A 25807-nucleotide genomic window follows, 5' to 3' on the forward strand; every position below is an offset into this window, starting at 1 on the left:
CATTATATAAACCAAACCTTTTCTAAAAAGAAAAAAATGAAGACAAAGAAGAAGAAGACAAGCTTACTGTAGGCAATAGTCGATCACAGGGCCTCAAATAAACTTTTAAAAAAATATGATCCACAATGTCCAAAGCAAAACGCATCAAATGTGTGCACTTCTTAGAGAGGGATCGTACTATGCCAAATTTATCACAGCTTCAGGCTGAGCTACACTACATGGCATGAAACAATTCAATTCAAGCATCATAGCAGCAAAACATCAGAATGTCTTAGATCAAAAGTGATCACCCTTGTGAACGCCCACTCAAGAGGTTAAATACCTGGGTCTCCACACCAGTTAGTTGGACCAGTCCCAGCCTGGTCAGATGATGAATGAACATGAACTGATGAAGCCTCTTGGATGAGAGGTGAAACGTCTTCCTAGACAAATAACTAAGTCCAGTTGCTTTCGATTTTAACCTCCTTTGAAATACTATGACCTGGACATATGCACAGGCTTATCAAAAGTGATAAAGATGTGAAGTCTGCTTTTGCTTATATATTCATCAAAAAAATAGGGCACCCCATTTGGATTACGCCAAGCATGTCCTCTGTTCTGGTGCCCAAATAATTCAATTTTAGACTCATCTGTCCAAAGAACATTATTCCAGAAGTCCTGGCCGCTCAATGCGGTAATACGGTCAACAGATGTTCAGTTGATCTTGCTCCTGATCCAATCAACGAACGAGTAGACGTTGGCATGGACCGCAGGCTTGTTCTTACCGCAGGCGTCAGCCCAGCTCTCCACACCAGCCACGTAGTTGGTCTCTTTTGGACACACACTAATGGGTTACCTGCATTTCCCTGCAGAATTATAGAGAGTAAAGGGGTCACTATTTCCTCTAAAGAAGAGAGCTGTGGGAGGAATGATATATCTTGCACACTTCATCACAGGCCTGATGTGTGCATGTTTGAATTTAAAAGGTAAGAGATGAGATAAGATATTCCTTCATTTGTCCCACACTGGGGAAAGTTACATTGTTGTAGCAGCAAAAAGGAAAGAGCACCAAAAATTATAAACACAATAAAAATGTGGGAAAAAAAGGATAAATAGAAAATTTACGGATAGAATATACTGTGCTGTAGTGAGCAGTGACAGAATATACAAGAAATGATATTAAAGGTCCCATATGAGTAAATTTTTAAATTATAAAGCAGGTTTAGGTTCCATATCAATATTCAGCACGCAGCCTGCGTGGTTAAGCCCCGCCCCCCTGGACCTTGATCCAGTCTTGCAGGGTTCGGTTTTGTTACCTTAAGTCTACTTGATTTTAGCTAAAGCTTAAGGTCCTCTCCTCTGATTGGCTGATGGTACTGTTGTTATTTACAGAAGAGATGTAAAACAATATAGAGTTGATTTTTGGCTGTTGGCATCACAAGTATGTTCTGTCATTCTTATCAAAACTACATATAAAAGGTCTAAAATATGGGACCATAAATAGCATTGTTAACTATACTACGACAGCATATGAATAGATTTTTTGAGATGATGCAGCACATTATGCAATTACATACACACCTGACAGCTGTCAATGCCACCTTCCAAATACCCTGCAAAGAGCATGCTTTTGTCCAGTTGATCTCCATGGACTTCAGGAGCTTTGCATTGCTCTTCAGATATCAGCATCATATTAGCATTCAACATCTTGCTGCTTATCCGTGCTGAAAAGTAGGTGAAAGCAAATCAATACAGATTACATTATAGGATATATCATATAAATATATATTACATACGATATAGTCATGATATATTTATAATGTTATATGCAATTATTTTAAGTTGCTTCTAGAGTGAGAGTTAGGAAAGGATAATAATAGTAAGTGAGAATAGAAAAGTTCTTTACCGGTACCAGGTTCAGTAATCCACCATCCAGCGATCCCACACTGCTTTCCAGCAGGGAAGTTCTGGTCTGGTAGACACACTGTTTTCACATAGCGAGTTTCTTTTGCACACTAAGGACTGTCTGTCACTTGGAGTTGAAGCAGAGCTACACAGAGAGTTGACACAAACAGTAAGAGATATGAATCATTTTATGAAGTACATCAAATTACATTTCCATAAACAAAAACAAAATATTCAATTCATGAGTTAAAAGCTCATGAATCAATGACTCAAACTTTTGGATTGAAGTAATCTAAGTTCAACTATTGTGTACATTGTAATGTATTACTATACTATATTACTTTAACACTGGGTTAAATATGACACTATATTCATAAAATGTGACAAACCAATGTCATTGGAAGGTGTTTGCGTCGAGGTGTAGTTCTCATGAACAATCGTTTGTATTACTGGGATTGTCTGGTCCTTCTCCTCCTGTTTGTCTATGTTCCCTCCTCCCAAAACCACTTGGTATTCATGCGTAGCCTGACTGGAAAAAAATAAAATGTGAAATGTTTATGGTAGAAAATTGAACAAACTTGAAATTGCGTACAAGAAAAACAGAACCTACAGACAGTTGGCAGCAGTGAGGACCCAGCAGGATGAGAGGAGGGCTCCACCGCATGTGTGGCGAAACTCAGACGACGAGCCTTTGGGTCTCACCTGCACCGACACCTGCCAGGGGTGAGCAGCAACGTAAGCCCTGCTCTGCCCAAAATACCTGCCAGTCGGGGAAATGTCAGTTATTCCACACTCGGAGAAAGGGGAAGAGGCTGGTTCTGGATCAACAGGCAGGGCTGGCTTGGCTGCAGTTGAGATACATCAGAAAAGAGTTAAGTTTAGTTTGGCATACATGTTGAGTATAAACTGTGTGTGTACTGTGTGCAAGAGCGTGATCACCTTCAGGGCATTTCTTGATGTTGCAATAGTCCCAGTCTAGTTTATTTTCCTTTTTAATAAAACACCAAGGTTTTTCATCCTCATCTGGGTTCCTACGATGTGAGGAAATCAATGAAACAGCTGCATTATTGTTTCTCCCAATGCACAGATTTGTCTGTATTCTACATAAAACATTTATGTACATTTGAAATACAAATTTAGGGATTGAAAATTGCAATAACTCCATATATTGCCATGTCTAAACCACACAAATATGTATGTTCATGTATATATTCTTTCTTTCTCTGTATATCATTTCCAAAAGCTGTCAGTACATCTATACACTGTAGCCCATACAGTTGGAATAATTTTGAAGCCATACACTTTATCTATCAAGAATAAATCACAGTTTCACACAGTGTATATCCATACACAATAGTCCAAAAGTCTGAGACAACTTTCCCAGATTTAGAAGATGGATGTTAAAAGTTGATAATAAGTAAAATACCTGCAAAAGTTGACAGATGAGACTGCATTGAGGGATGGGTACATGTGGGGAATATACCCTGCGTTTAACAGGATGAAATTAGAGTGCCAGTCCAGACACTCCACCCCTTGCTCCGTCATACTGACTTCACCCCCGTATTCCTCTCCATTCCCTTCATAACAGTCACTGGCAGCTGTAGAAAAATGTTGCAGTAAAAAATGTGAGTTAGTATTTTAAATGTGAAAGGTGAATAAGTACAGACAGAAGACTTAGCCAAGTGAATGGATGAAATTAGATGAAATTAGAGTGCCATATATATATATATATATATATATATATATATCAGTAGGACTGCCTTGTCCTTTATAAAACCTTTACCAATTGTACAGAGACTCCCAGAATATCCGTCAGGACAAAGGCAGCGGATACCAACACAAGTGCCTCCATTCTGGCAGCGATTGGGTTGGCAGGGAGTTATTGGCACTGATGCACAAGACAAACACATGATCAGTAGGTTCAACAGCAGGGGGGTAACAAGGACATTTGGGGCTCTCATAGGACACCACCCACCCTGATTCACCAGAAAATTATATTTGATATCTTTGTCATACTCACACGTCTTACATTCATCGCCTCTGAATGGAAACATGCACTGCACTCATAATATGGCGGTATCCAGGGGTAAAGGAGGCAGTCACCATTACCACAGCTGACATTTTCGCAAATGTTTTTGACTGAGGAGCAAACCACGTTATGAGTTACAAGCAGGTATGAACATACTGTATGTATTAGCATTGTAAATAAATATTTTGCCGCAAGTGACATAATCGATCCTCCTTCTGACCTGTTTGACACCTGTCGCCTGTGAAATATTTGGAGCATGTACATCTGGTTCTTGTAACGGGATGAGGTCTGCATCCGCCACCGTTGAAACAAGGGTTTGAGGCACAAGCAACTGGAAAAGGTGAGTGTCAAACAATCTGATGGGAAAGAGTTACACAAAGCCGTCCAGGGCCACTTACCCTGGGATTGCCTGTATCTCTCCATGAAAGCCAAGCGTTCACTCTCGTTGTGAGCTAAATTTGTCAAGAAGAGAGTTGATACAAAGGTTACACAGAAAAACAACTGGTGACCTAGGTTCTCTGAGTGCAGAGACAGTTGATGTGTCTCGAAGAGTAATTGAGAAGAAAGAGAAAAGGGTTTGCCTGCAAACTCACTAGTTGCCTCAAAAGAATCTTTATTTCGCACGTTTTGACCACAGGTCTTCTTCAGCTGCTATTTTTGTTTTTTCTTATCCACAACACTTAGTGGGGTCAGTCCCCATACATAAGGCATACAGTATATAGTAGGAGTGATAGTCTTGACACAATAGAGTACACATTTTACATTAACAATGACAATAATCTACAATTCAATTCACACAATTTCAAAGGTTTTTCAAAGAAAGATAAATCAGTGCTGCCAAATTGTGTCACCGCATAGATGAAGAGTAGAAAAGAGTCTTACGTGGGCGATACACCAGGTCCTGACCATGAATGGTCAGTATGCTCAGGCTTATGAGCAGAGCTCCTGCAGACAACATGTTGCTGAATGTCACTCTCTCAGTGCATACAGCTGCAGACCCTGTGTTTGCAGAACCTGCCCGTTCCTAATCCTGCTTAATTTTTTCTAAAGGTTGTCCTATTTAGCTTTATACAGACTTTAAATTCTATACGCAAAATTTCTCTTTGCAGAATTGTTTGCTTTTGTTTTGAAATTCTTTCTTTTTTCAAATATCAAACCAAGGAACATGGACTATTGGACTAACATTCATTCAACTTGGCTATCATGTCAGTGATCCTAAATTGCAACATACTGCAAATACAACACACCTTTTCTAAAAGATACATGTAAGAAGAAAAACTAAGGTCACCAGTTGCTTGACCTGAATTAAACTTTGCTTTATAGGAGCAGTAAAGAAAACATCAAATGTGGGCACTTCTTAGAGAGAGGTTGGGACATTAGATCAGTTCATAGAATATGAAATCAGAAAGGTAAGGAAAAGTAAAACTTTAATGTCCCTGGGGGGGGGGGGGATTTGGATTATAGCTAGTAGTTCACACGACAAACAATACCACTAACAAAGTCAAGTAAATATACTCCTAAACCAGATACACAAAATCGGACACAATACATCATTCAACCATACGCACAAGACATGACACAACAGATCGTACAACATACAAGGTAAAAGCAAAGCAAGGCAATGCAATGACCTGATGTCAGTGGTTGTTAAGAGCCACTACAGTATGGCAGACAGGACAGAGGACAGCCTGTACCTGTTGGTGTGACATTCATTTTGAAGCCTGCAGCCTGAAGGGCGTAAATGTACAGTAACTCGGTGTGCAAAGGATGCAGAGAATCAGAAACAATGGATAGAGCCTTTGAAATCAGTCTCTCCTCTTTTTTTTTTTTTAAGTATATTTTTTTGGCTTTTCATGCCTTTCATGCCTTTATTAGATAGGACAGTTCAGAGTGTAACAGGAAATGGGAGGCAGAGGGGGGGGAACAACACGCAGGACAGGGCCGTCCGACACGGGACTCGAACCGGGGCCGCCTGCAGCGAGGACTACAGCCTCCACACATGGGGCGGGTACTCTACCAACTGAGCTAAACACCACCCCTCTCCTCTTTTTGTTGAGGTTGACTGACTTATTCCTGCTATTGTCATGTATTTTGTCTTTTCTAATAACATATACTGTAGGCCTATGTTTGCAGTGGTGAATGTTGTGTAATGTTAACATTTTAAAATGAATGACAAAGAGACACTGTAAAAAAAAAAAAAAGTTTTATTGCAGTAGTCCATTCAGTGACTTACTCAGAAAGTCCTGAAGAACATTTTTTATCACATTAATTTCATTTCATTAAGTGACTACTTTAGTGAACACTGATATCTATAGTGGGGAGTTGGAAGTGAGGTTTTTTTCTGTTCATTTATTTATTTTTTACAGTAGGACATTGGCAGCATGTCTGTGATCCTCAAGTACGTAGTGATGTGAGTAAATGATAAGCAATCCAGTCATCAAATCTGCGGACGTTGACGTAGACGCCAGGCTTGTACTTCTTCCCGCAGCCGTCACCCCAACTCACCACACCGACAACATGGTGCGTCCCGTTACGCTCACACACCAGGGGGCCGCCAGAGTCACCCTGGGGGAACACAGAGGAGGGTCAACCGATAGTCACAGTGTCACTGCATAGAAGAAGCAAACGCATCTTCATACATGCACAGACCTGGCAGGAGTCCACGCCTCCTCTCATGTTGCCTGCACAGAGCATGCTGTCATCCAGAGAGTCTCCGTACACATGGGGGGCTTTACACTTCTCCTGGGAGATCAGGAGGACACGAGCATCCAGCAGCTGGTTGGAGCCATACTTTTCTGGAAAAAAAAGTTCAAATGCAGAGATTTAAGTCTTAAACTACACTTAACAAGATGTTTATAAAAAGAAGCATTAATAAAAAATAGTGATTATCCTGGCATGATAGGCAGACTTACCTACCTTTGTCATGTAAATAGTGTTGTCTGAGATTTCAGAGTGTGTGTGCATAGTAAATACTTACAATTTGAAGATCAGATACAATCATGTTATCCACTTTTAATTACAGAACAAACTCTGATGCAACGTTATGTCAATATTTAAAGCGCAAAGTAAAAGGTTTCTCTTTACATTTGTTTGAATCTCATGGCTGTTAGCTGCTAATGAATCAATATAACACAGTCTTTGAAATGACAGACTTTGAAATGATCAAGTAAACATTACATTACCCTGTTTTCCGATGTAATTGCGTGATATAGGCCTAGGTGAACTGGATGAATATCCATGAGCTGCCAGGGTTCAAAAAATCGTCCATTTTATTTGTTTAATCTTTATGCTATGTTCTTTTTGGCTAAATGCTAGTTCCACCTCATGTGCTCAGACTGATCATGTACAGTCTATAGATGATAGTACAGACTTACGTGTTTCAGTCACACCCCATCCTGAGATCACACACTCCGTCCCGCTGCTGAAGGGCAGCCCGGCCAGACAGGCCGTCTTCACAAAGCGTGTTTCTTTGGCACAGTACGGTTTGTCTGTGAATTTCAGCTGAAGCATGGCTGCAGGCAAAGCAAGGAGCGGTTCACTGGTAAAGTCTCTGTTATTGTAATTTTACCACACTTTTTATGTGGATTCTCATAATCAATTACACAGGACAGAACCTCACCAATATCATTATGAAGGGCAAAGGGACTCTCTCTGTACTCCTCATGCACAACAGCCTTCTCCACGGCAATGACCTGATCATACTCTTCATGCTTCTCTATGTCCACTCCTCCCAGCACCACCTGCATTTCCACCCCATTTTTACTAGACAAACACACAAAAGTTATGATAAGAGTGTGTCCACATTTCAAATCTACATCAAACAATCTCTAAACGGTATTGTATTGTGTGTGTTTACATGCAGTGGGCAGCAGTGAGAACCCAGCAGGACTCAAGGAGGATGCCTCCACAGATGTGGCTGAAGGAGCCGGTGGAGCCTTTAGGTCTGGTCTGCAGGGACACCTGCCAGGGGTGAGACCCAGGGAGAGACTTCTTCCCTCCAAAGATCCTGGCTGAGCGACCGGGCTGCGGCCGCCCACACTCAGAGAACTGGGCGGTGGGGGTCACCTCCGGCCTGACTGGGGGGGGGGGCTGTTACACTTATGGTTGGTGAGGTCGCTGGAGAAAATATCAAATAAGAGAGGTGGAAGGAAGGAGCTGTGTGTGTGTGTGTGTGTGTGTGTGTGTGTGTGTGTGTGTGTGTGTGTGTGTGTGTGTGTGTGTGTGTGTAGGTGTATGTGTGTGTGTGTGTGTGTGTGTGTGTGTGTGTGTGTGTGTGTCTTTTACCTGCAGAGCATTTCCTGATTTTACAATAGTTCCACTTCAATTGGCCATTTTTGTTAATAAAGCACCAGGGCTGATCATCACCATCAGGGTTCCTTCAATACAGAAACACTTTAAAACTCTAATAATCCTGCTTTTTTTTTTTTTTTTTTTTACAAATAGTTACAAGATACATCAACACAAATAAGTAGCATGTGAACAGCTCATTACTTATTCTGTAAAGATCTAATGAAGCTGCATATTTTTTTTTACATAATTGCATCAGCACAAACACAAAGCATATACCTCACAGCACATACTGTACAGTGCATCTCAATAAAATAGAATATCAGAACAGTTTATTTATGTCAGTAATTCAATTCAAATAGTGTATAGATCCATTACACACAGAACGAAACATTTAATGTCTTGATTGTATAATGAATATGGCTTACATTTAATGAAGACCTAAAATTCAGTATCTCAAAAAATGTGAATATTACAAAAGACCAGTTTTTTTTTTAAAGCATTTAAATGTTGGCCTTCTGAATATGTCCATCTATATGCACTTGGGCTATTTGACTTGAACTACTGGAATTTACTTTTCCATGATATTCAAATTTATTGAGATACACCTGTATATGAAGTATTAATACTTCACCTGCAGTAATTGTGTGGTCCAATGCCATCAAATCCAGCATAGTCTGTGAAGGGATCTCCTCCTTTCTGCAGGATGAAATAAGAATTCCAGTCCAGACACTCCTCCCCTTCAAGGGTCACACTCACCATACCACGGTACGACTCTCCGACCCCCCGGTAGCAGTCGTTTGGTCCTAACAGGCCACTGAGCATTAATTATTGTGTTATATCTGGATTCTTAGGCGGATTTCTCTTAAAACGTGATTTTGTTGTGAGTGAGAAAGTTATATTTACCGACTTTGCAGAATGTCCCACTGTGTCCCTCAGGACAGGAGCACTGGAAGGAGGAGCGCTTCGGGCCCTTCAGGCAGGAGCCTCCATTCTGGCAGGGACTGGGCCGGCAGGGAGAGGCTGCACACAGGCAACAACATCAGTGTCTCCTGAAGCCAAAGCATTTCACTGCAACAAAATGTTATGAGTTTCAAAAGCAGACCTTTCTTGCAGTTGGGTGGTTTGTATGGAGGTTTGCACTTGCACTCGTAGAACGGGGGAGTAGATTTGACAACGCAGCTTCCGTGGCCGCATTTCGCATTCTTGCAAACATCTTTCACTGAATAAACACACAGGGTCAATAATAATGCAAGGCTGGATTTAAAACCTCTGTTTATTCAAGGTGTGTGTGTGGGATTTTAACCTCTCACAAGATGTCATTTTGATACTGCCACTAGGTGTCACCAAAACTGGGATTTTAAAATGATGCAGCTGTGTGTTTTAGCCTTATAGTAAAAGCTGGTAAAACTACACTGATGATTCTCATATTTGATCATTTTCCTAAAATATATGTCAAAATGTCAGAATTTGTTTGGTGACCTTTAAACTAAGAAATGTCAAATATCTGTTGCACTCAAAACCTTAATGTGAATATAAAGTAATGTAAAAAATACTCCACTTAGGTCATTCGTCTGTACTTCAGTAAAAGTAGCCTATGTAAGATGGTCACTGTAGTTTTAAGTTCCTTATCTGTAGTTCTGTCTTGCAATTCCCAGTACAGTGGTTGGGCCCAAGTAATGGCTCACAGTATAAATCTGAGTGCTTGTGAAGTTATTAATAAGTCAGACACAGAAAAGGTTACAAAATGCTAATTTATATAAAAGTTTTTTTTCTTTCTAAAAAAAAGTTTGTGGAACTGCTAGCGTTTTGTAGACATCTGAAAATATGTGATTAAAACACTGTCAATTTTGTTTGTCAAAGTAAAGCTTTAATTTGTAAAGTAACAAGTGCCTCAAAGTTGAACTCAGTTATGGTGCCGTTGTAAATGTCTTTCTGCTGCTTTGACACAGAATTGTCAAAATGTATTTATTTCAGATGTTGAACCAGAGTCACATGGTTGAGAACAGGTACACAGTCCTACCTGTCTGACACTTCTTCCCTGTGTAAGGCTCAGGACACACACATACAAAGCCCCCATAAGTAGCCGTGTCACAGCTCCCTCCATTCAAACATGGGTTTGGATCACACTCATCTAAATGAAGACAGAATCGTGTGCAATGCTTGTTAATATGGAGACCAACATGCACAGTTTAACCAGTCCACACACATACTCAAGTCAGTCAGTCAATCAGTTGGGAGCAAAGTATAACAGCTGGATTATCAGGGGGTGTCTTGGTCAATATGTCTTAAGACAGAGGAGGTATCCCAGTTACACTTCATTAAGTGTGAATACAAAAAAACAGAAGCCTCATTGTTCATATGTGTGCTTACTTGTGAGATCCACCAGATCATACAACCAGTCATCTGCAGTTAGATCATCCTCTTCTGGAGGAATTTCGGTCACATAATCATAATATTCATAATCTGCAAAGGTAAAACAGAAATTAAGACATTCAGCAAGTCAGATTTTAGTGTTTTAAAAGATGAGTAAAGTGGAAATTCTCTTCACCACCAGTGTCTTCTTCTGTGATTATCTGTAACAAAATCGAAACATGTCTCTTATTTATTCTCTCAGTTCTACATCTGACCAATAATGTTAATAAATGCTCAGGTTTTATATTTCAGACAAATTGTGTGTACTTACAAAGAATTCCTGTCCAAACGCAGTGAGTGCACCCAGTTGTGTGAGTAAAGCTATGATGAAGACCTTGCTGGCCATGATGAGGCCAGAGGAAGACGATGGGGGGCTTTCTGCCCAGACAGTCCTAAATAATCCCCCTCAGGACCCTCTCCACCCACCTGTTAATCATTCAATGCTGCATTGATTTGACATAGATTTGACATGCCACTCAATTTGTCTTGTTCTCACCTGTGACCTTTATTTCTGTTGAGGTCATCAGAAACAAAAGCAGTAGCGTTCACCACAAAAAATAAGAAAATAATTATAGCTGCTGCGCAGCAATGGGTCTTTAAACTTAAACTTTTAAACTTATATTTCGTTTTGAGGACAACTGACATTTTGATCTGTCATCATCATCATCACCCTTGCTGGGTCTCAAACTCACAATCTCTGACACCAAGAACCAGCTCCTAACTCGCTGAGCTAATTGGCTGGTATCGAGACCTGCTGTGTAGCTTTATTTATCCACTCAGGTGAGTCAGTTGTGATGAAATGGTCAAAAGTCAGAAATTCAGTCATCTAAACAAAAATCTGATAATACATAAATTGCATCTTGACAGCATGGAAATGTTGGTGATTTGTTTTTAATGATAAGTGTTTTGCTTCATAAGAGAAAATCTGATGTTTAAAAATTCCACACTCACATTGATTGCAGTTGTTCCCATGAGAGCAGAATTCAAAATGTTCTCAAAAATTCAGTTTTTGAACTAAAATTCTGATAGTTGCTAAACTTCATCAACCATGACTCCAGAATATTCTCTTTTTTTTTTTCAGGAAGTTTGAAAATGTATTTAGCAAGAATTTGATGGTATATGTTTACAGTACCGTTTACAGTCAAACGTTTTCATGCACTGTAGGCTCAATTTTTGCTTAATCAAAAATCCGAGAAACAAGTTTTGTGGAGGACGGTCTGGAGATGCTCTGTAGCAAGTTTGGTGTCAATTGAGCAAAAATTGTGGGAGGAGATACATTTTAAAAGTTTTACAGTTATTGAAAAAAACAGAGTGACGGACTTCATAATTTGTAATAAGTTTAAGTGGACAAAAGTTTCAGCAGTATTGAGGCTACATTGTGGTGAAGTTTCAACACTGTAGCATCTACCGTTGGTTTGGTAGGAATTTTTAAAGTTTTTAAATTTAAACGCTTATTGTGCCCCCCCCTAGGAGGGGGGGGCACATGTCCTTGGAGTTGAGTGAATCTGGCATGGGACTGAACCTTTGTGCAAAGTTTGGTGAGTTTTCGCCCATGGGAAGTATGACTTCCTTGGAAGAAGAAAGAAAGAAAGAAAGAAAGAAGAAGAAGAAGAAGAAGAAGAAGAAGAAGAAGAAGAAGAAGAAGAAGAAGAAGAAGAAGAAGAAGAAGAAGAAGAAGAAGAAGAAGAATTCCTAGGAATACAATAGTGTCCTGCAGCTGCGCTGCCCGGACCCTAAAGAAGAAGAAGATTATAGCTGCTGCGCAGCAATGGGTCGGGTCCGGGCTACTTTTGGGCATATTTAGGCAATTCTGAGCAACAAACAGGAGAATAGGAAGACAGGACAGTTGACCTTATAATGTCCAATTTGCATCATTTGAGGATTGAACCCACAACCTCTAGAACCAAAGACCTTTGTCTATCGCACTGAGCTAATTGACAAGTGGCATTCAACAGTGGCTTCACAAATTGAGTAAGCCATTCACTGTCGCGCAGGCAGATTTGAAACCACAGTAAAAAGAAAAATCAGTTTTTGAGGTAAAATAATGATATGTATTTGTAAAACATCTACTGTGACTCTTAAGATGTTAGGAGCCTTCGCGCATGGACCAGTCCAAGCTATTTGGATTTTTAAACTTAGAGGCTTTCTGTGATGCCACCATTAGGACAACTGTCTTGTATTTCGTGTTGAGGACAACTGACATTTTGATCTGTCATCATCATCATCACCCTTGCTGGGTCTCGAACTCACAACCTCTGACACCAAGAACCAGCTCCTAACTCGCTGAGCTAATTAGCTGGTAGTGAGACCTGCTGTGTAGCTTCATTTATCCACTCAGGTGAGTCAGTGCCCGGGCAGCTGTTGTGAACGCAGATTTCAAAAATGGTCAAAAAGTCAGAAATTCTATTATCTAAACAAAAATCTGTTAATACATAAATTGCATCTAGACAGCAAAACAGCTTGAGGACATGTGACATTTTGATCTGTCATCATCATCATCACCCTTGCTGGGTCTCGAACCCACAGCCTCTGACACCAAGAACCAGCTCCAAACTCGCTGAGCTAATTAGCTGGTAGTGAGACCTGCTGTGTAGCTTCATTTATCCACTCAGGTGAGTCAGTGCCCGGGCAGCTGTTGTGATGAAATGGTCAAAAGTCAGAAATTCAGTCATCTAAACAAAAATCTGATAATACATAAATTGCATCTTGACAGCATGGAAATGTTGGTGATTTGTTTTTAATGATAAGTGTTTTGCTTCATAAGAGAAAATCTGATGTTTAAAAATTCCACACTCACATTGATTGCAGTTGTTCCCATGAGAGCAGAATTCAAAATGTTCTAGAAAATTCAGTTTTTGAACTAAAATTCTGATATTTGCCAAACTTCATCAACCATGACTCCAGAATATTCTCTTTTTTTTCAGGAAGTTTGAAAATGTATTTAGCAAGAATTTGATGGTATATGTTTACAGTAGTGTTTACAGTCAAACGTTTTCATGCACTGTAGGCTCAATTTTTGCTTAATCAAAAATCCGAGAAACAAGTTTTGTGGAGGACGGTCTGGAGATGCTCTGTAGCAAGTTTGGTGTCAATTGAGCAAAAATTGTGGGAGGAGATACATTTTAAAAGTTTTACAGTTATTGAAAAAAACAGAGTGATGGACTTCATAATTTGTAATAAGTTTAAGTGGACAAAAGTTTCAGCAGTATTGAGGCTACATTGTGGTGAAGTTTCAACACTGTAGCATCCGTTGGTTTGGTAGGAATTTTTAAAGTTTTTAAATTTAAACGCTTATTGTGCCCCCCCTAGGAGGGGGGGGCACATGTCCTTGGAGTTGAGTGAATCTGGCAGGGGACTGAACCTTTGTGCAAAGTTTGGTGAGTTTTCGCCCATGGGAAGTATGACTTCCTTGGAAGAAGAAAGAAAGAAAGAAAGAAAGAAAGAAGAAGAAGAAGAATTCCTAGGAATACAATAGTGTCCCGGCAGCTTAGCTGCCCGGACCCTAAAAAAAAGCAAAGATGCTGATGCTAGACGAAAGTGTTGTCATAGTTGGTGCATTTATTTTTATTGACAAGTGTAAAGTTCTCCTTCACATCTCTAAAATCAATTTGTACTCAAGAGGTTTTATTGAGTGACCTGAGGTTTCTTAACAAGCATGAGAAATGTTGCTTTGCTTCAGCAAGCAGTTCATATTCTGCTACTAAAACTGATTTAGACTTTATGATTTCAATGGCAGTATGTAAAATATCATTGTTTTGCATGTATAGTAACCAAATATTTTCTTTTTCATGGCTTCAATAAACCATTGAAATATTTCTAAAAGCAACAATAAAGGACCATAATATTACAGATTTTATGATACTGTGTTTAAATTAAAAATTTTCTCATCCTCCTGTCAGATATTTACCGGTATTCATTTTAAAACAATAATGTACAGTTGATAACTCAACATACACTGCTTATTAATATGCCTAGGTTTCATAATATAATGTTATGCATGTCTATTTTTGTAAAATCTGTATTTTTGTTGACAGGCAACATTTGAAAGATATGAGATAAGTCTGTACTGGAAGGAAGCTCAGGAATATCCTGATGGCAGACTCTATTATTTTGTGTCAGTCAAGAATAAAAACTGTGTAGAGCACTCTGACACCATGACAGTGTGTAAACATCCATCTTTCACATCACAGAGGAAAACAAGCGTATCAATATTTGTCAGCTGAGCTGTCTTTTATTCAAATAGTGATCACTTTACAGTGGGTGCAATAGCATATTTTCACTGTACAGCACTATGTATATATTTATATATAATTTACATGGGGAGCTTATGGAGAAATCTTAGCTAAGATCACACCACAGTCTCTCTCCCTGTTTGTTAACCTCGTCTCACAGGTAAAAGGGTCATCAGCTGTTTACATAGTGTCAACCCAGTAAAAAAAAAAAAAAAAAAGGTATTCAAACAGTTCAAGGGGCGTATTTGTAAACCATATTACATATGCCATTCAACTTTGTACTTGGTCTTAATTCAAACAGTCAATGTAAATTTCATACAGTGGCTCCACAGGCACTTCAAACTTGCAACCAATGGATAATCACCTTAAGTGCCTATGATATGGAGTAAATGCAACTAATATTCCTCTGTCATTCAAGTGATGTAATGAACCACATGAAGAAAAGAGTTACTAACACAGTGTTCAGGTCAGTCTCTGTGCATATCACTTGTTTGTTTATAAGAAGCAGTCTGAACTCAAAACCCCTCACATTTCCATCGCAATCTCCCAATGTGCAAACCTTGAAGGCCGCTCTCTTAAAACATTTGATTTATTGTCTTCAGCTCCAGAGAATATGGCAAAGGTCTGGTGCAAGTCACAGGATTTCCACTAGAAAGGGTGCAGTTTCCAGGAGGTAAAAAAAAATTAAAAAGTCTATAAATATAGGCGATAATAATGTGAACTTTCTGGAGCAGAGTCATCAACAAGTCCAGTTCTTCTCACTATCAAACTGCATGACAACATATGAAAAATGCGCCACCACACAAACATGCTTGTTTGTTTTATTTGATCCATCTGCTCACGAGGTCGAAGTGCAGTCTCAGGAGTCGTCCGCCTGATCAAACCTCCTCATGTGTATTCGGATTTACGAATGTAGTTGGAAGGCACGTAACCGCGGCGGCCGCCCGCCTCCCCCAGCCACCATTCACTGTTGCCATTCATGTCCTGGAACTCCAGGATCCGCAGCCTCTGATTGGCAGAAATGCTCAGTTCATTGGGACAGCGGGCGGTGAAGGAGTAGAGGGCGTAGTAAATCTGAAAAGAAACAATGTTAAACAAGCTGAAAACACACAACTGACATATAATCACCTTAAAAAGGCTCTCTGTGTGAAAGATCCAGAAGACTCAGTGCAACAATAGCATTCATTCCAACTGAACAAATTTATGCCCAACATTAATTCTCATGTTGGCAGTGTGTCACTCTTTAGGTGTGAAGTGCTCTACTGTGTTCACACGCTAGTTGCCAAGCCAACCTCATCTGCCAGACTTTTGGTTGCACCATCACCAAAATAAACCTTCTCTCCAAATACTATCTTGGCTTGGCTTCAGTAACTCCCTCCACAGTATTATCATGACCCCACTCCGCTGACCCCACTTCATTCTGAAATTGATTGAAGGTCTTCCTGTTTGTGTTTAAAGCCCTAAAGAGATAAGCCTCTCCCCACACCAGCGACCTATCAAAGGGCCCTAAGACTGTGTGACATGGGCCCCCAGACCACATTAGACCCCAGACTCTGGAGCGGCCTGTCTATCTTATTCAGATCTGTCCCACTTATTAACACTTAGTTTACTCTAATACTCTAACTTAAATAGAGTTTCAGCTAAGATGAGCTCAATGTTTGATGATTGCATTTTTTCTTATAGCATTTTAGTTTGTCAGTAGCCAAGACTGGGTGAAGGTGTGAGAAGCTGCGTGTTTTACTCTTGTATACGTTTTTTTTTTTACCTCTCTACTGTACATGATTTCGCTACTTTGTGTTAATGTGGGCTCTTATCAAACGCGGTCAGGTGATTAGATCACTCTGCAGGTGTAGACTGTTTATAGTGAAGAACACTCTGAATCTTCATTTTTATTTTATGTTTTAGCTTATCTTTACACCCTTATTTTAATATCTTTATCATTGTTGTACGTTTTAAAAAAATATATATTCTCAATGTTTTATAGCTTATCTTTTGCTTAGCTATTTTGCATAAGAGGTCTCTACCGCAGTGTATCCCCATGAATTGTAATCATGTTTGAATGAATAAAAGAAAGAATGAATGAATTAGTTAATGAATAAAACAAACAAGGAGCTAAATGAAATTACAAAGACTTCACCTTTTTCCTAATTTTTCATTATTAAATTTGTCTGGTAAAAGTTTTATTATATAAACAAACACACATCTTAGTCATCAAACTAAATCTCACCTGGTGACCATCCAGTTCGCTCTCATCTGCCTCTGGTTCTGGTTCTGCTTCTGGTTCTGCTTCTGGTTCTGCTTCTGGTTCTGCTTCTGGTTCCGGCTCAGGCTCTGGCTCAGGCTCGATGTATTCGTCTCTGGAGTAAACAGACTTCTTTTGGCCTCCGTTGTCTCCGTTTCTCCACTGGTGTGAGCTGTAGGATTTGTCTGTGTGTCCATACCGCTGCGAGTGAGTGTTTCTGTGCGAGGAGGACGAGTCCGTCTCCGAGAGGTCCGACGTCTCCCTGTGGCTGCTGGAGCTGGCGTAGCTGGTGTCATAAGAGTCTCTGTGGTTGGCCGAGTGTCTGTGCGTGTGTTCGACAAATTCCCGTCGGTTTGAAATATTTCGCGGCGAGGAGTTTATGGAATTGCTCTGACTGGCTGAGTCGGGGTTGGGGGCATCTCTGTGGTGACTCCTGCGGGATGAGGCCGAGTCCAGAGACGGGTGGGGTGACGAGTGACTCGGATGCTGCGATGATGTGGAGAAGCTGACGGTGGCCGTTTCCTGGTTGAAGGTCAGAGTGCTGTTGCTGTTCTGGCGGGAGAAAACGGGCGAGGAGCCGCCGTAGCCCGACTCGTTTGAAGACTGGCTCTCGATGGACACGTCCGACTGGCTCCGGCGCGGGTTGTAAGGTTTGAGGAAGCTGCTGTACACAAAACCCTTGGTGACTGCAAAACAAGGAGAAGGAAGGACAGAGATTTTATTGCCGCACCATTTTCCCCACCACCAGGCAGGTTAATATCATGTTTTAGAGCCTGAAGGCTTTACCTCCGTTATCAATTAACCAGCGGTTGTGGCTTCCCATTGGGTCCTGCTGCTTGATAACACCAACCAGGTCTCCCTCTAGTATGGACACATCCAGGTCCTGAGCAGCATTAAAGTTCCTCTCAGCCTGGAAAAGCTTCTCAGGGCCGTAGCGAACCAGAAGTCCTGCACGGTGCTCCTCCGTCTGCATGATGTAGTTCGGCTGAGGGCGACAAGGAGGAGATTTGTGATTAATTCATGTTGAAAAGAAAGGAGTCCACACACTGGACTATAGCTCCCGACTGAGTTTAATAGTCACACAACATGTAACGTTTCGGGTTAGGGTCTGCCCTTCATCAGACATGAAAAAACCTAGGTGACACACCTGCTTAAATTACCTCCTGAGAAGTCATGTGACATAATTAAACTGGATGAATATGAAAAAAAGGGGTCAAATACAAAGATGTACAGGAAAAAGAAAACAATCAACCTGCACAATATTATCTTATCACAATCAGATCAAATGTAGCACATGTCACATCACAACAACTTGAGTATTGCATATTAGAAAACATCAGGTGTACCCGTCATGATGCAATGTAATACCAAGAAGAATGAATATCTACATAACGAGGTGCCTCAACTAGTCATAAAGGTGGTGACATAGGAAGTACATTATATCCAAAAATACAAAAATACTTCAAATATTATTAATTCATGTTACCATGGTCCAGACAGCCCCTAGTTGGGAGCATTTTGCCCCGTAAATTAAAAAAAAAAAAAGTGTTACCACTGGTTAAATGTGAAAGGGGCGACTTAATGAATCTGGTATCTGTTATTATAGGTGGCAGGCCAATACAGTATGTGCGAGGATCATGAATGAAAAGGAAATAATGAATATTTCCTTAGCAAGTTAATTTGCACCCCTACATTTTCTGCTTGCGCTCTAAAATGTTAAGTTAGGGGCCACTGTACTCGTCGCCCTGATGACAAAACTGGGATAAAGGTTCAACTCACAGGTCCCTGCAGCTGCTTCTTGGAGGTCTGCTTCTCCAGAGTCTTCTTCTCAAAGGGCTTCTTGGCGGCGGCGGCGGCTGGAGGCAGGTTCTCCGGGCAGAAGCTGAAGCTCTGCAGCAGCTGGAGAACGCGGCCGTACTCTTCTTGGAACTGCGCGATCAAGTTTCCCTCCATGCCGACTTTGTTGGAGAACTGGAGATTCGGGTAAAGAGAGGGATGTTAATATGAGGATACCAGTTCATTTACCATGTCTACAGTGTCTACGGCGCAGATGAAGACACACTCACAACCTGGAGGAGGGGCTTCAGCTCTCCCAGTGTGGTCTTCATGAAGTCCTTCTGAGCCTGAGCGAAGGCCCTCACGCAGCCGGTGAACAGGTCCTCGGCTGCGCAGTGGAACTTGGGCAGCTCGTCGAGGAGCTGCGCGTTGAGCGCCTCGTAGTTGTTGCGGGCGACCTGCAGCTCCTCCTGGACACGCCGGTCCTTCAGCCGGTCGGCTCGCTCCTTGCAGTTGTCGTAGTCCAGCAGCTTGTCGAAGCGCTTCTGGATGAGTTTGTGCGGCCCGGCGAACATGAGCAGCAGCTGGGTGAGCGGGTTGATGACCAGCGCCTCCGTACGCTCCTTCTGCTCAGGGTGGACACGAGATTGGGATGTGATCAGTGGTTATTCCCAACGCACTTTGACAGAAAATGAGGTCGGACAGGAGACTTACAAACTGCGTGAACTGTTTGTCACTGATGCAGCGGTGAGCTTTCTGGAAGCGCTCGGGGTCCAGCACGCTGCGGTCCGTGTAGATGTCACTGAAACTGATGGCGGCCAACACCTTCACTGAGGCCGATTCCTGAGGAGATGTATTTTTTCACAGTCACAATCAAAAAGTATATTGCAAAATATTTACTGGAATATTAAAAAATAATGAAATACATGCAACAATCAGGAATAACATTCAACAGGCGCTTCTCTACATGAATCTGTGAAAAATAATTTCAAATTACTTCAGAGCAATAAAACCAGTCACATATTTACATTTTGTGGCTGATCAATGTGAATTAATCTTTTATATTGAATAAATCCATTAATTTTTATTTTACATTATTACTTTAATGAAGTGTTGATGTAGTATTTGCACCATTAAACATTTTATATATTTCTATTGTCGTGGCTCAATATTGCATTAGTTGCATTTATATATTTAATTTCATGATCTTGATTGTTCCCAACAGATTCTTTACTCATTTTTATGCTAAGGGTAACCTAAGACTGAGAATGTAAATATAAATATGCACATTCACAAAATTGTGTAGTTAATTCTAGGATTTCTTCTGTGTATTTTCAATAAAGTGTATTTCCGTGATCATGCTCATGGTCTCGTACCCTGATGTGTTGCAGGTACAAGGAAATGTCTCTGATGAAAGACTTGATGAGTCGCTCCTGCAGCCTGAACCTCTTCTCAGCCTCATCAAACGCTTCGTCTTTAATCTGGGGACAAAGAGGACAGAGGTTTGAGTGGACATGTTTTCATTTGTAACTCAATAAAAAAAATTTCCCTCAACCCTCATGTGGAGCTTGACTTCAGCTGGGCGTGGGGCCGACCTACCTGGGGTGAGATTCCTGTGAGGTGCTTAAGGTGGCTGCTGACTCGGTTGGACTTCTTGATGATGGAGTGCATGCTGAGCTTGGAGATCTTGTCAATGAACGTGTCCTCGTCCCCTTTCCTGTACTTCACCACTGTGGACAGCAGAGGGAGAGCTTGAGACAGGAAACACACCTGAGCCATGCCCTCGGCTCTCATGTTTTGTAAACATCAACAAATTCAGTGAGCATAGGAGATTGTGAGTTTTTCCTTTGTTCTTTTTACCGAGGTCCTTCCTGCGTTTGAATTCGTTGATGTTTACGTTGATCTCCTTGACATCCTGCAGAGCCTGAGTCAGCTGGGGCCGGTCGTGGTGGCTGTCCGGCGTGGCCCCCAGCAGCTCCATGAGCAGCAGTGGGTAACGCATCACCCGCTGCACCGGCTTGATGAGGAAAGAGCCGAGGTTGATGTAATTTGTTTTACCCCTGGAATATGGAAAAGAACAGTTGGGGAAAATGAGAATAAGCGACGTATGAGACACTCACATCACCACAGTTACATCTCATGTTTCCTTCCATGTTCATGTAACGTCTTCATGTCATTTGGATTCATACGATCCAATGATCCAACATCATCACATATCAATATATTCTGATGATGACAGATACAGTTTTTGGGGAGAGACATGAAGGAACAGGGAAGGCACAATATGTTAAACAAAATTGATTTGCTTAGTTATAATGCAATCTAGAGGACAAACAGCTCACACAGCTTCATTTTGTCATTTAGGGGGCAAATGTGATTTGATTTGATTTGATTTGATACATGGAAAAAATAAATATGCTTCGTTATAATTACAACATAATTTTTATTTGAAAAATTGTGTTTGGAAAGCATCACTTTTGAACAGTAAAACATGTGACTACACATATTTCACATTTAGTCAGAGAGCTTTAGACTCTTGTGTTTACAACACTGTCATAAAAATGAGAAAACATTACTATATTGAATTATATTATATTATATTATTATATTATTTTGAAGCTGTGAATTGCTGATGCTGTTTTAGTCCAGAAGATAGCATTACATGTGTTTTCCCGGAAAACAGCAATCACTTTAAATGAAGGGAAGAGCAAGATGGGCAAGTTGAAAATTTCATTTCACAACAACAATATAACACACACGCACATACACACATGCACATGCAAACACAGATGGTAGAATATGGTTATGAGTCCATCTCAGTCTGAGGAAAGAAACTGAAATGGTCTGATAAAACCCAGCGCAAATGCTTTTAGAGCCTGTCACACAAAGCACACGTTGATTTTTAGCTATCATACATGGTACACACACACACACACACACACACGGGTCATTCCCAGGAGGGTTAGTGAGCAAAAAGCATGCGGTCACGATGATTTTCATGCTGGAAATCATGACGACAAGACTTACCACTCTCGGTACATGGCCCTGTTGAGGGGCAGAATGGGAAGATAACAGAAAACAGCATTTATGAGCCGTCGACCTGAGGATAACTTTCATGAAATCGTACATTCTGCAAAACATCCACAGGACATGTTTCTGTGATCCATAGGATTTCACAACTTGGGACCGTTTACATTAACTTCACTGCTGGTTGTTATGGTTTTGTGTGTGGATTCTCTCTTAAACCTGGACAGACGCCCAGAGAAGCAGTAAAGCACACATGACCTTTCCAAAGCTGAATAGGCTGCAACACACATACAGCCAAATAATGAGGCCGAAGACTTCACGGTAAAACAACAAGAGACGTTCAGGGTGCAGGCCCATGCTGTACAGTTTCCTTTTACTTTTGTTTATGCAGATTGGTTCTTGGAATCACCGCCTTTTTTCTTTCTTTCCCTAAAGCTTACGGGCTAACAAACCCTTGTTTATCTTCAAACATGAATTGCTGGACTATATTTCGCTCACTGTCTGAGTCACAGGTGGTGAAACCTGGCAGGTGAAACCAGGCCGGTCACATTCTTCAACTGGCCCACATCACACACTGTGGAGATGGAGCACACACAGAGTAGGAGAAAAGCTCCAGTATCTGTCCAGAAAGATTTAGAGCGCAAATATGTTTCAGAGTAAAAGAAAGCATTTCTTCTGTACCTCCCTCCCATAACCTGCCCACACATTGAAGCTCAAAGTCTGCTTTGAAAGCCGTCATAAATTAATTCATGTTCAACTCTGTAACAATGTGACTTTGTCAAACTGAAACCTTGTTAAACTAAAGTCCAAAGTGTGCCAGCGACAGCATAGTTTTATTTTGAAAGGTGACGCACTTTGCTACAAACACTCCATGACCACGAGTCTTTAACAGTTAATGTTTGACTCTGGATTAGTGGCCACTCTTTGTTTTCATGCTTATACACACACACACACACACACACACACACATACCAACATGCATGTTTTTCTTCAGTCACATGCAAGAGATTTTTTCAAAGTCAAAGACATGGGTCAGAGCTCAAATCTGGAGCAAATCTTGAGAGTGAAACTTCTCAGACTGTTTTCTTTTTTTCTCTTCCTCCTCTCAGTGACTGACCTCAGTCTGTCCAGACACTCCAACACGTGGCGCTGGATGTTCTCGTCTTTCTCGTAGCTCTCCAGCAGAGAGATGGCATCGTCGTGGTTCTGACAGTAGATCTTGTACACCTCCTCCAGCTCAGCTTTGTAGTCTACAAACACTTTTCCTGATTGGACAGAGAGGAGAAACAGAATGAAATAACAAAAATTATATATTTTTTTACCATCACATAAAACCGAAATTCATGTAAGTGCATAATCTCACAAATATATCTGTGATTATCGATCATTTCCGCAATAAATTGAAGTAATCAATCATTACTGCACATAATGATGATTCTTCGCTTCACATCATCTAATGGTTCAAAGTCTTACTTAGCCAATAAACTGTGATCAGGTGACTGTGTGTGTTTAAAACCAATCACATCCAAGCACAGTGAGCCGAGAGAAGCCGTCTGATTGGGCTGTTGGTGAAACAGTAACTTCAGGCCACTTTGTGCGTCTTTTGAAAATCATCTCCTCACCGATAGAGTCGGTCTCCTGCAGCGTGTCGAGTAGCCGCTGAGACAGGTCGATGACGGAGCCGATGTTGCCAAACAGCCCGTCGAAGTCCACGTTCTTCACCTGCAGGAGACGAAGGCGGAAAGAGTTCAAACAATGTGCTGGAAGCTGATTCCACGTCTTTCCTGCTATCCTGCTGCTCAGGTTCTGTGCACGTAAACACTTTTTGTGCTAAAGCCCTTATTCCACATCGGAGAAACACGGTGATAACCAGCTGGAGAACTGAGATAAAAAAGCTCAGCACTGTGGTGTGTAAACAACTTATCTCAGACTCTCATCATGTCCTCAGCTGCCTCCTCAACTCATTTAGATAAAAGTCCCTGAAACAGATGTGACGACTTAAAAGCGAAGGTTTGACCGGGAGTTATAGAGGAGAAGGTCACAGAACTGTTTTGAAACCTGAACAATAACTGCTTTTAAAATAACCAGGTAAAAGTGCTAAATTTGATCAAAACAAAAAGCAGACCAGCGCACGTTTAGTTTTTTTATTCCATTGTTCAATCTTTCTATTCACTGTTGTGAAACAGTTTCTATGGATTATATTGTATTTGACACAGTGTGTCTACTCCACATTATTTTGATCTGATATCTGTAGAAACTCAATGTCCTCACTGTTTCATGTGTTTGGACTTGAAGCTTTAATAAACTCTCAGTGAACTCGTCACAGGTAACTTCTTGCATTATCACTCAGCTGGTGCAGCAGCAACTAACACCGACTGTAAACACAACATGACTTCCTCAGTTCCTCAATCCAGAAACATTTCAAATTATGCCTCCTTTAAACACTTTTTTAAAAAGTGGCTAATTAGTGGTCAAGGCTATGAACATTAAATTTCCTGTCATGTTGTCTGTCAGTGTATTAATTGTCTAGTATTGTTGTTTTTTGTGCATGGCTTCTAATGTGTTTAATGTGTATAATGTTATTGTGTCTTGTGTACTTTTTTTTTTTTGATGTTGCTGCTTAATGTTGCTTCTGTTTTGTCTGTAGCAGCTGCTGTTTGAGTTGAGTTTTATGTTAGTTTGTGTGTGTATGCATGGACCTTCGCTGAGCTCTCTGTCTTTTGTCCACTATTCAGCTTTTTAATCATTGAATGTATTATTTGTATGTTGATAATCCAAATGTTTTTATTTCTTTTAGGGTGACTTTTAACATCAGTCCAGGGACAACAGATGCAAAATAGCCTTTCGGCTAATTCTGGCATGTTTACATTTGTTTAAATGTTTTTATTAATGTGCAATGTCCCTGATCCTTAAACCTTTAAATAGATAAATAAAGGGATACTACCTAATTCTAACAAGACCACAATATCTAGGTCCAACATTTCTAGTCATGTCTCTACCTGCTTCATCTGCAGCGGCTCGATGATTTCCTTGACACACATCTGCAGGTCTTTGATGTAGTCCTTCTCCGTCTGCAGGAGCTCCTCGATGACCTTGGACCTCTTCTCCAGCATCCTCTGCTCTGGGTCCTCTGTGCCCAGGCCGGCGCTGGGGGCCGAGTCCAAGGCGGGACAGGAGTCCAGAGGTTTGGGTTGGGACGACAGCAGCGTCATCTCTGAAAAGACGGGGCAGAAGACAAATTTAGCTTGGATATTCAATTATTTTTTATAAAACACCATTTAAAATTCCTCTTATGAATGTATTCATTTCTGCTCATTAACTGCCATGAAATTGGCATAAACACAAAGCTTGTTGTAACAAAAAGGGGGATTACGCTACGCTACAGAGAAACCTTTCCCAACCCATGTCCTCATTCCACACACACACACACACACACACACACACACACATGCCCACCCACCCAGTCCGCCCTTTACTCTTCATCTTGTCTGACTGGCTTTTGATCAATGTCTCTGCTATCACTGGTCCCTGGGACTGGAGGGAGAGCCCGGTTCACGCATCGCTGCTTTTCATGAATGGATCCAAAACTGGAGTGAGACTCAGTGTCTTTATGTGCAGCACAATGGCCTGTGACAGCAACTACAGACACACAAGCTATGGGGGGGGGCATTAAAGAAGAGGCAGTTAGAGAGGGACGGAGAGATAACAGCACTGTGTGTGTGTGCTGCATCATGGACACCGTGGATCTGCTGTGTGTATTGGTATTTTTTAACATTGGTGGTGGAGGGGTTAAAATCCTTCTCTTTAGTAAAACATAATAATGAAACCCACAAAAATCTAATAATTTAGATAAAATGTTCTCTTCTTTATTAGAATCAAAACACTCATTAAGCAGAATTAATTTCATATATTATA

General features: G+C 40.9%; 2 protein-coding genes and 1 pseudogene across 6 annotated transcripts in view; all 3 read right to left on the bottom strand.

Annotated features, from left to right (window-relative positions):
* Positions 1-680: 680 nt before the first annotated feature.
* Positions 681-3898, bottom strand: LOC146968185 (factor VII-activating protease-like). The gene is made up of 8 exons (XM_085761439.1): positions 3668-3898; positions 3311-3482; positions 2824-2915; positions 2495-2729; positions 2274-2413; positions 1886-2029; positions 1561-1703; positions 681-845 (listed from the first exon to the last, which is right to left on the bottom strand). The coding sequence occupies exons 1-6, from the start codon at positions 3843-3845 to the stop codon at positions 1995-1997; spliced, it is 852 nt and encodes a 283-aa protein (XP_085617565.1). The 5' UTR covers positions 3846-3898; the 3' UTR covers positions 681-845; positions 1561-1703; positions 1886-1994.
* A 2367-nt stretch (positions 3899-6265) lies between these two features.
* Positions 6266-11006, bottom strand: LOC146968186 (factor VII-activating protease-like; annotated as a pseudogene). The gene is made up of 14 exons (XR_015034385.1): positions 10887-11006; positions 10752-10776; positions 10574-10666; positions 10224-10334; positions 9306-9422; positions 9107-9223; positions 8835-9006; positions 8198-8289; positions 7770-8010; positions 7533-7675; positions 7288-7425; positions 7096-7155; positions 6563-6708; positions 6266-6478 (listed from the first exon to the last, which is right to left on the bottom strand). The product of XR_015034385.1 is annotated as a factor VII-activating protease-like (transcript).
* A 3814-nt stretch (positions 11007-14820) lies between these two features.
* The window catches only part of dnmbp (dynamin binding protein), a 52026-nt gene continuing 41039 nt past the window's right edge, over positions 14821-25807 (bottom strand). For 2 of the 4 annotated variants that reach the window (XM_085760676.1, XM_085760679.1), the window contains 13 exons: positions 24892-25106; positions 23515-23614; positions 23010-23157; positions 21893-21910; positions 20726-20925; positions 20465-20595; positions 20242-20346; positions 19580-19708; positions 19156-19491; positions 18869-19060; positions 17876-18074; positions 17075-17775; positions 14821-15921 (listed from right to left, as the gene is read on the bottom strand). In XM_085760676.1, coding sequence (XP_085616802.1) covers positions 15736-15921; positions 17075-17775; positions 17876-18074; positions 18869-19060; positions 19156-19491; positions 19580-19708; positions 20242-20346; positions 20465-20595; positions 20726-20925; positions 21893-21910; positions 23010-23157; positions 23515-23614; positions 24892-25106 — 2660 coding nt within the window. In that variant the 3' untranslated portion in view covers positions 14821-15735. The remainder of the gene's footprint in view (positions 15922-17074; positions 17776-17875; positions 18075-18868; positions 19061-19155; positions 19492-19579; positions 19709-20241; positions 20347-20464; positions 20596-20725; positions 20926-21892; positions 21911-23009; positions 23158-23514; positions 23615-24891; positions 25107-25807) is intronic. The other 2 variants (XM_085760677.1, XM_085760678.1) reach the window with 2 other exon arrangements.

This window comes from Trachurus japonicus, chromosome 19, assembly GCF_045865225.1.
Source record: "Trachurus japonicus isolate A0001 chromosome 19, Traja_1.0".
In the NCBI taxonomy this organism is placed as follows: Eukaryota; Metazoa; Chordata; class Actinopteri; order Carangiformes; family Carangidae; genus Trachurus; species Trachurus japonicus.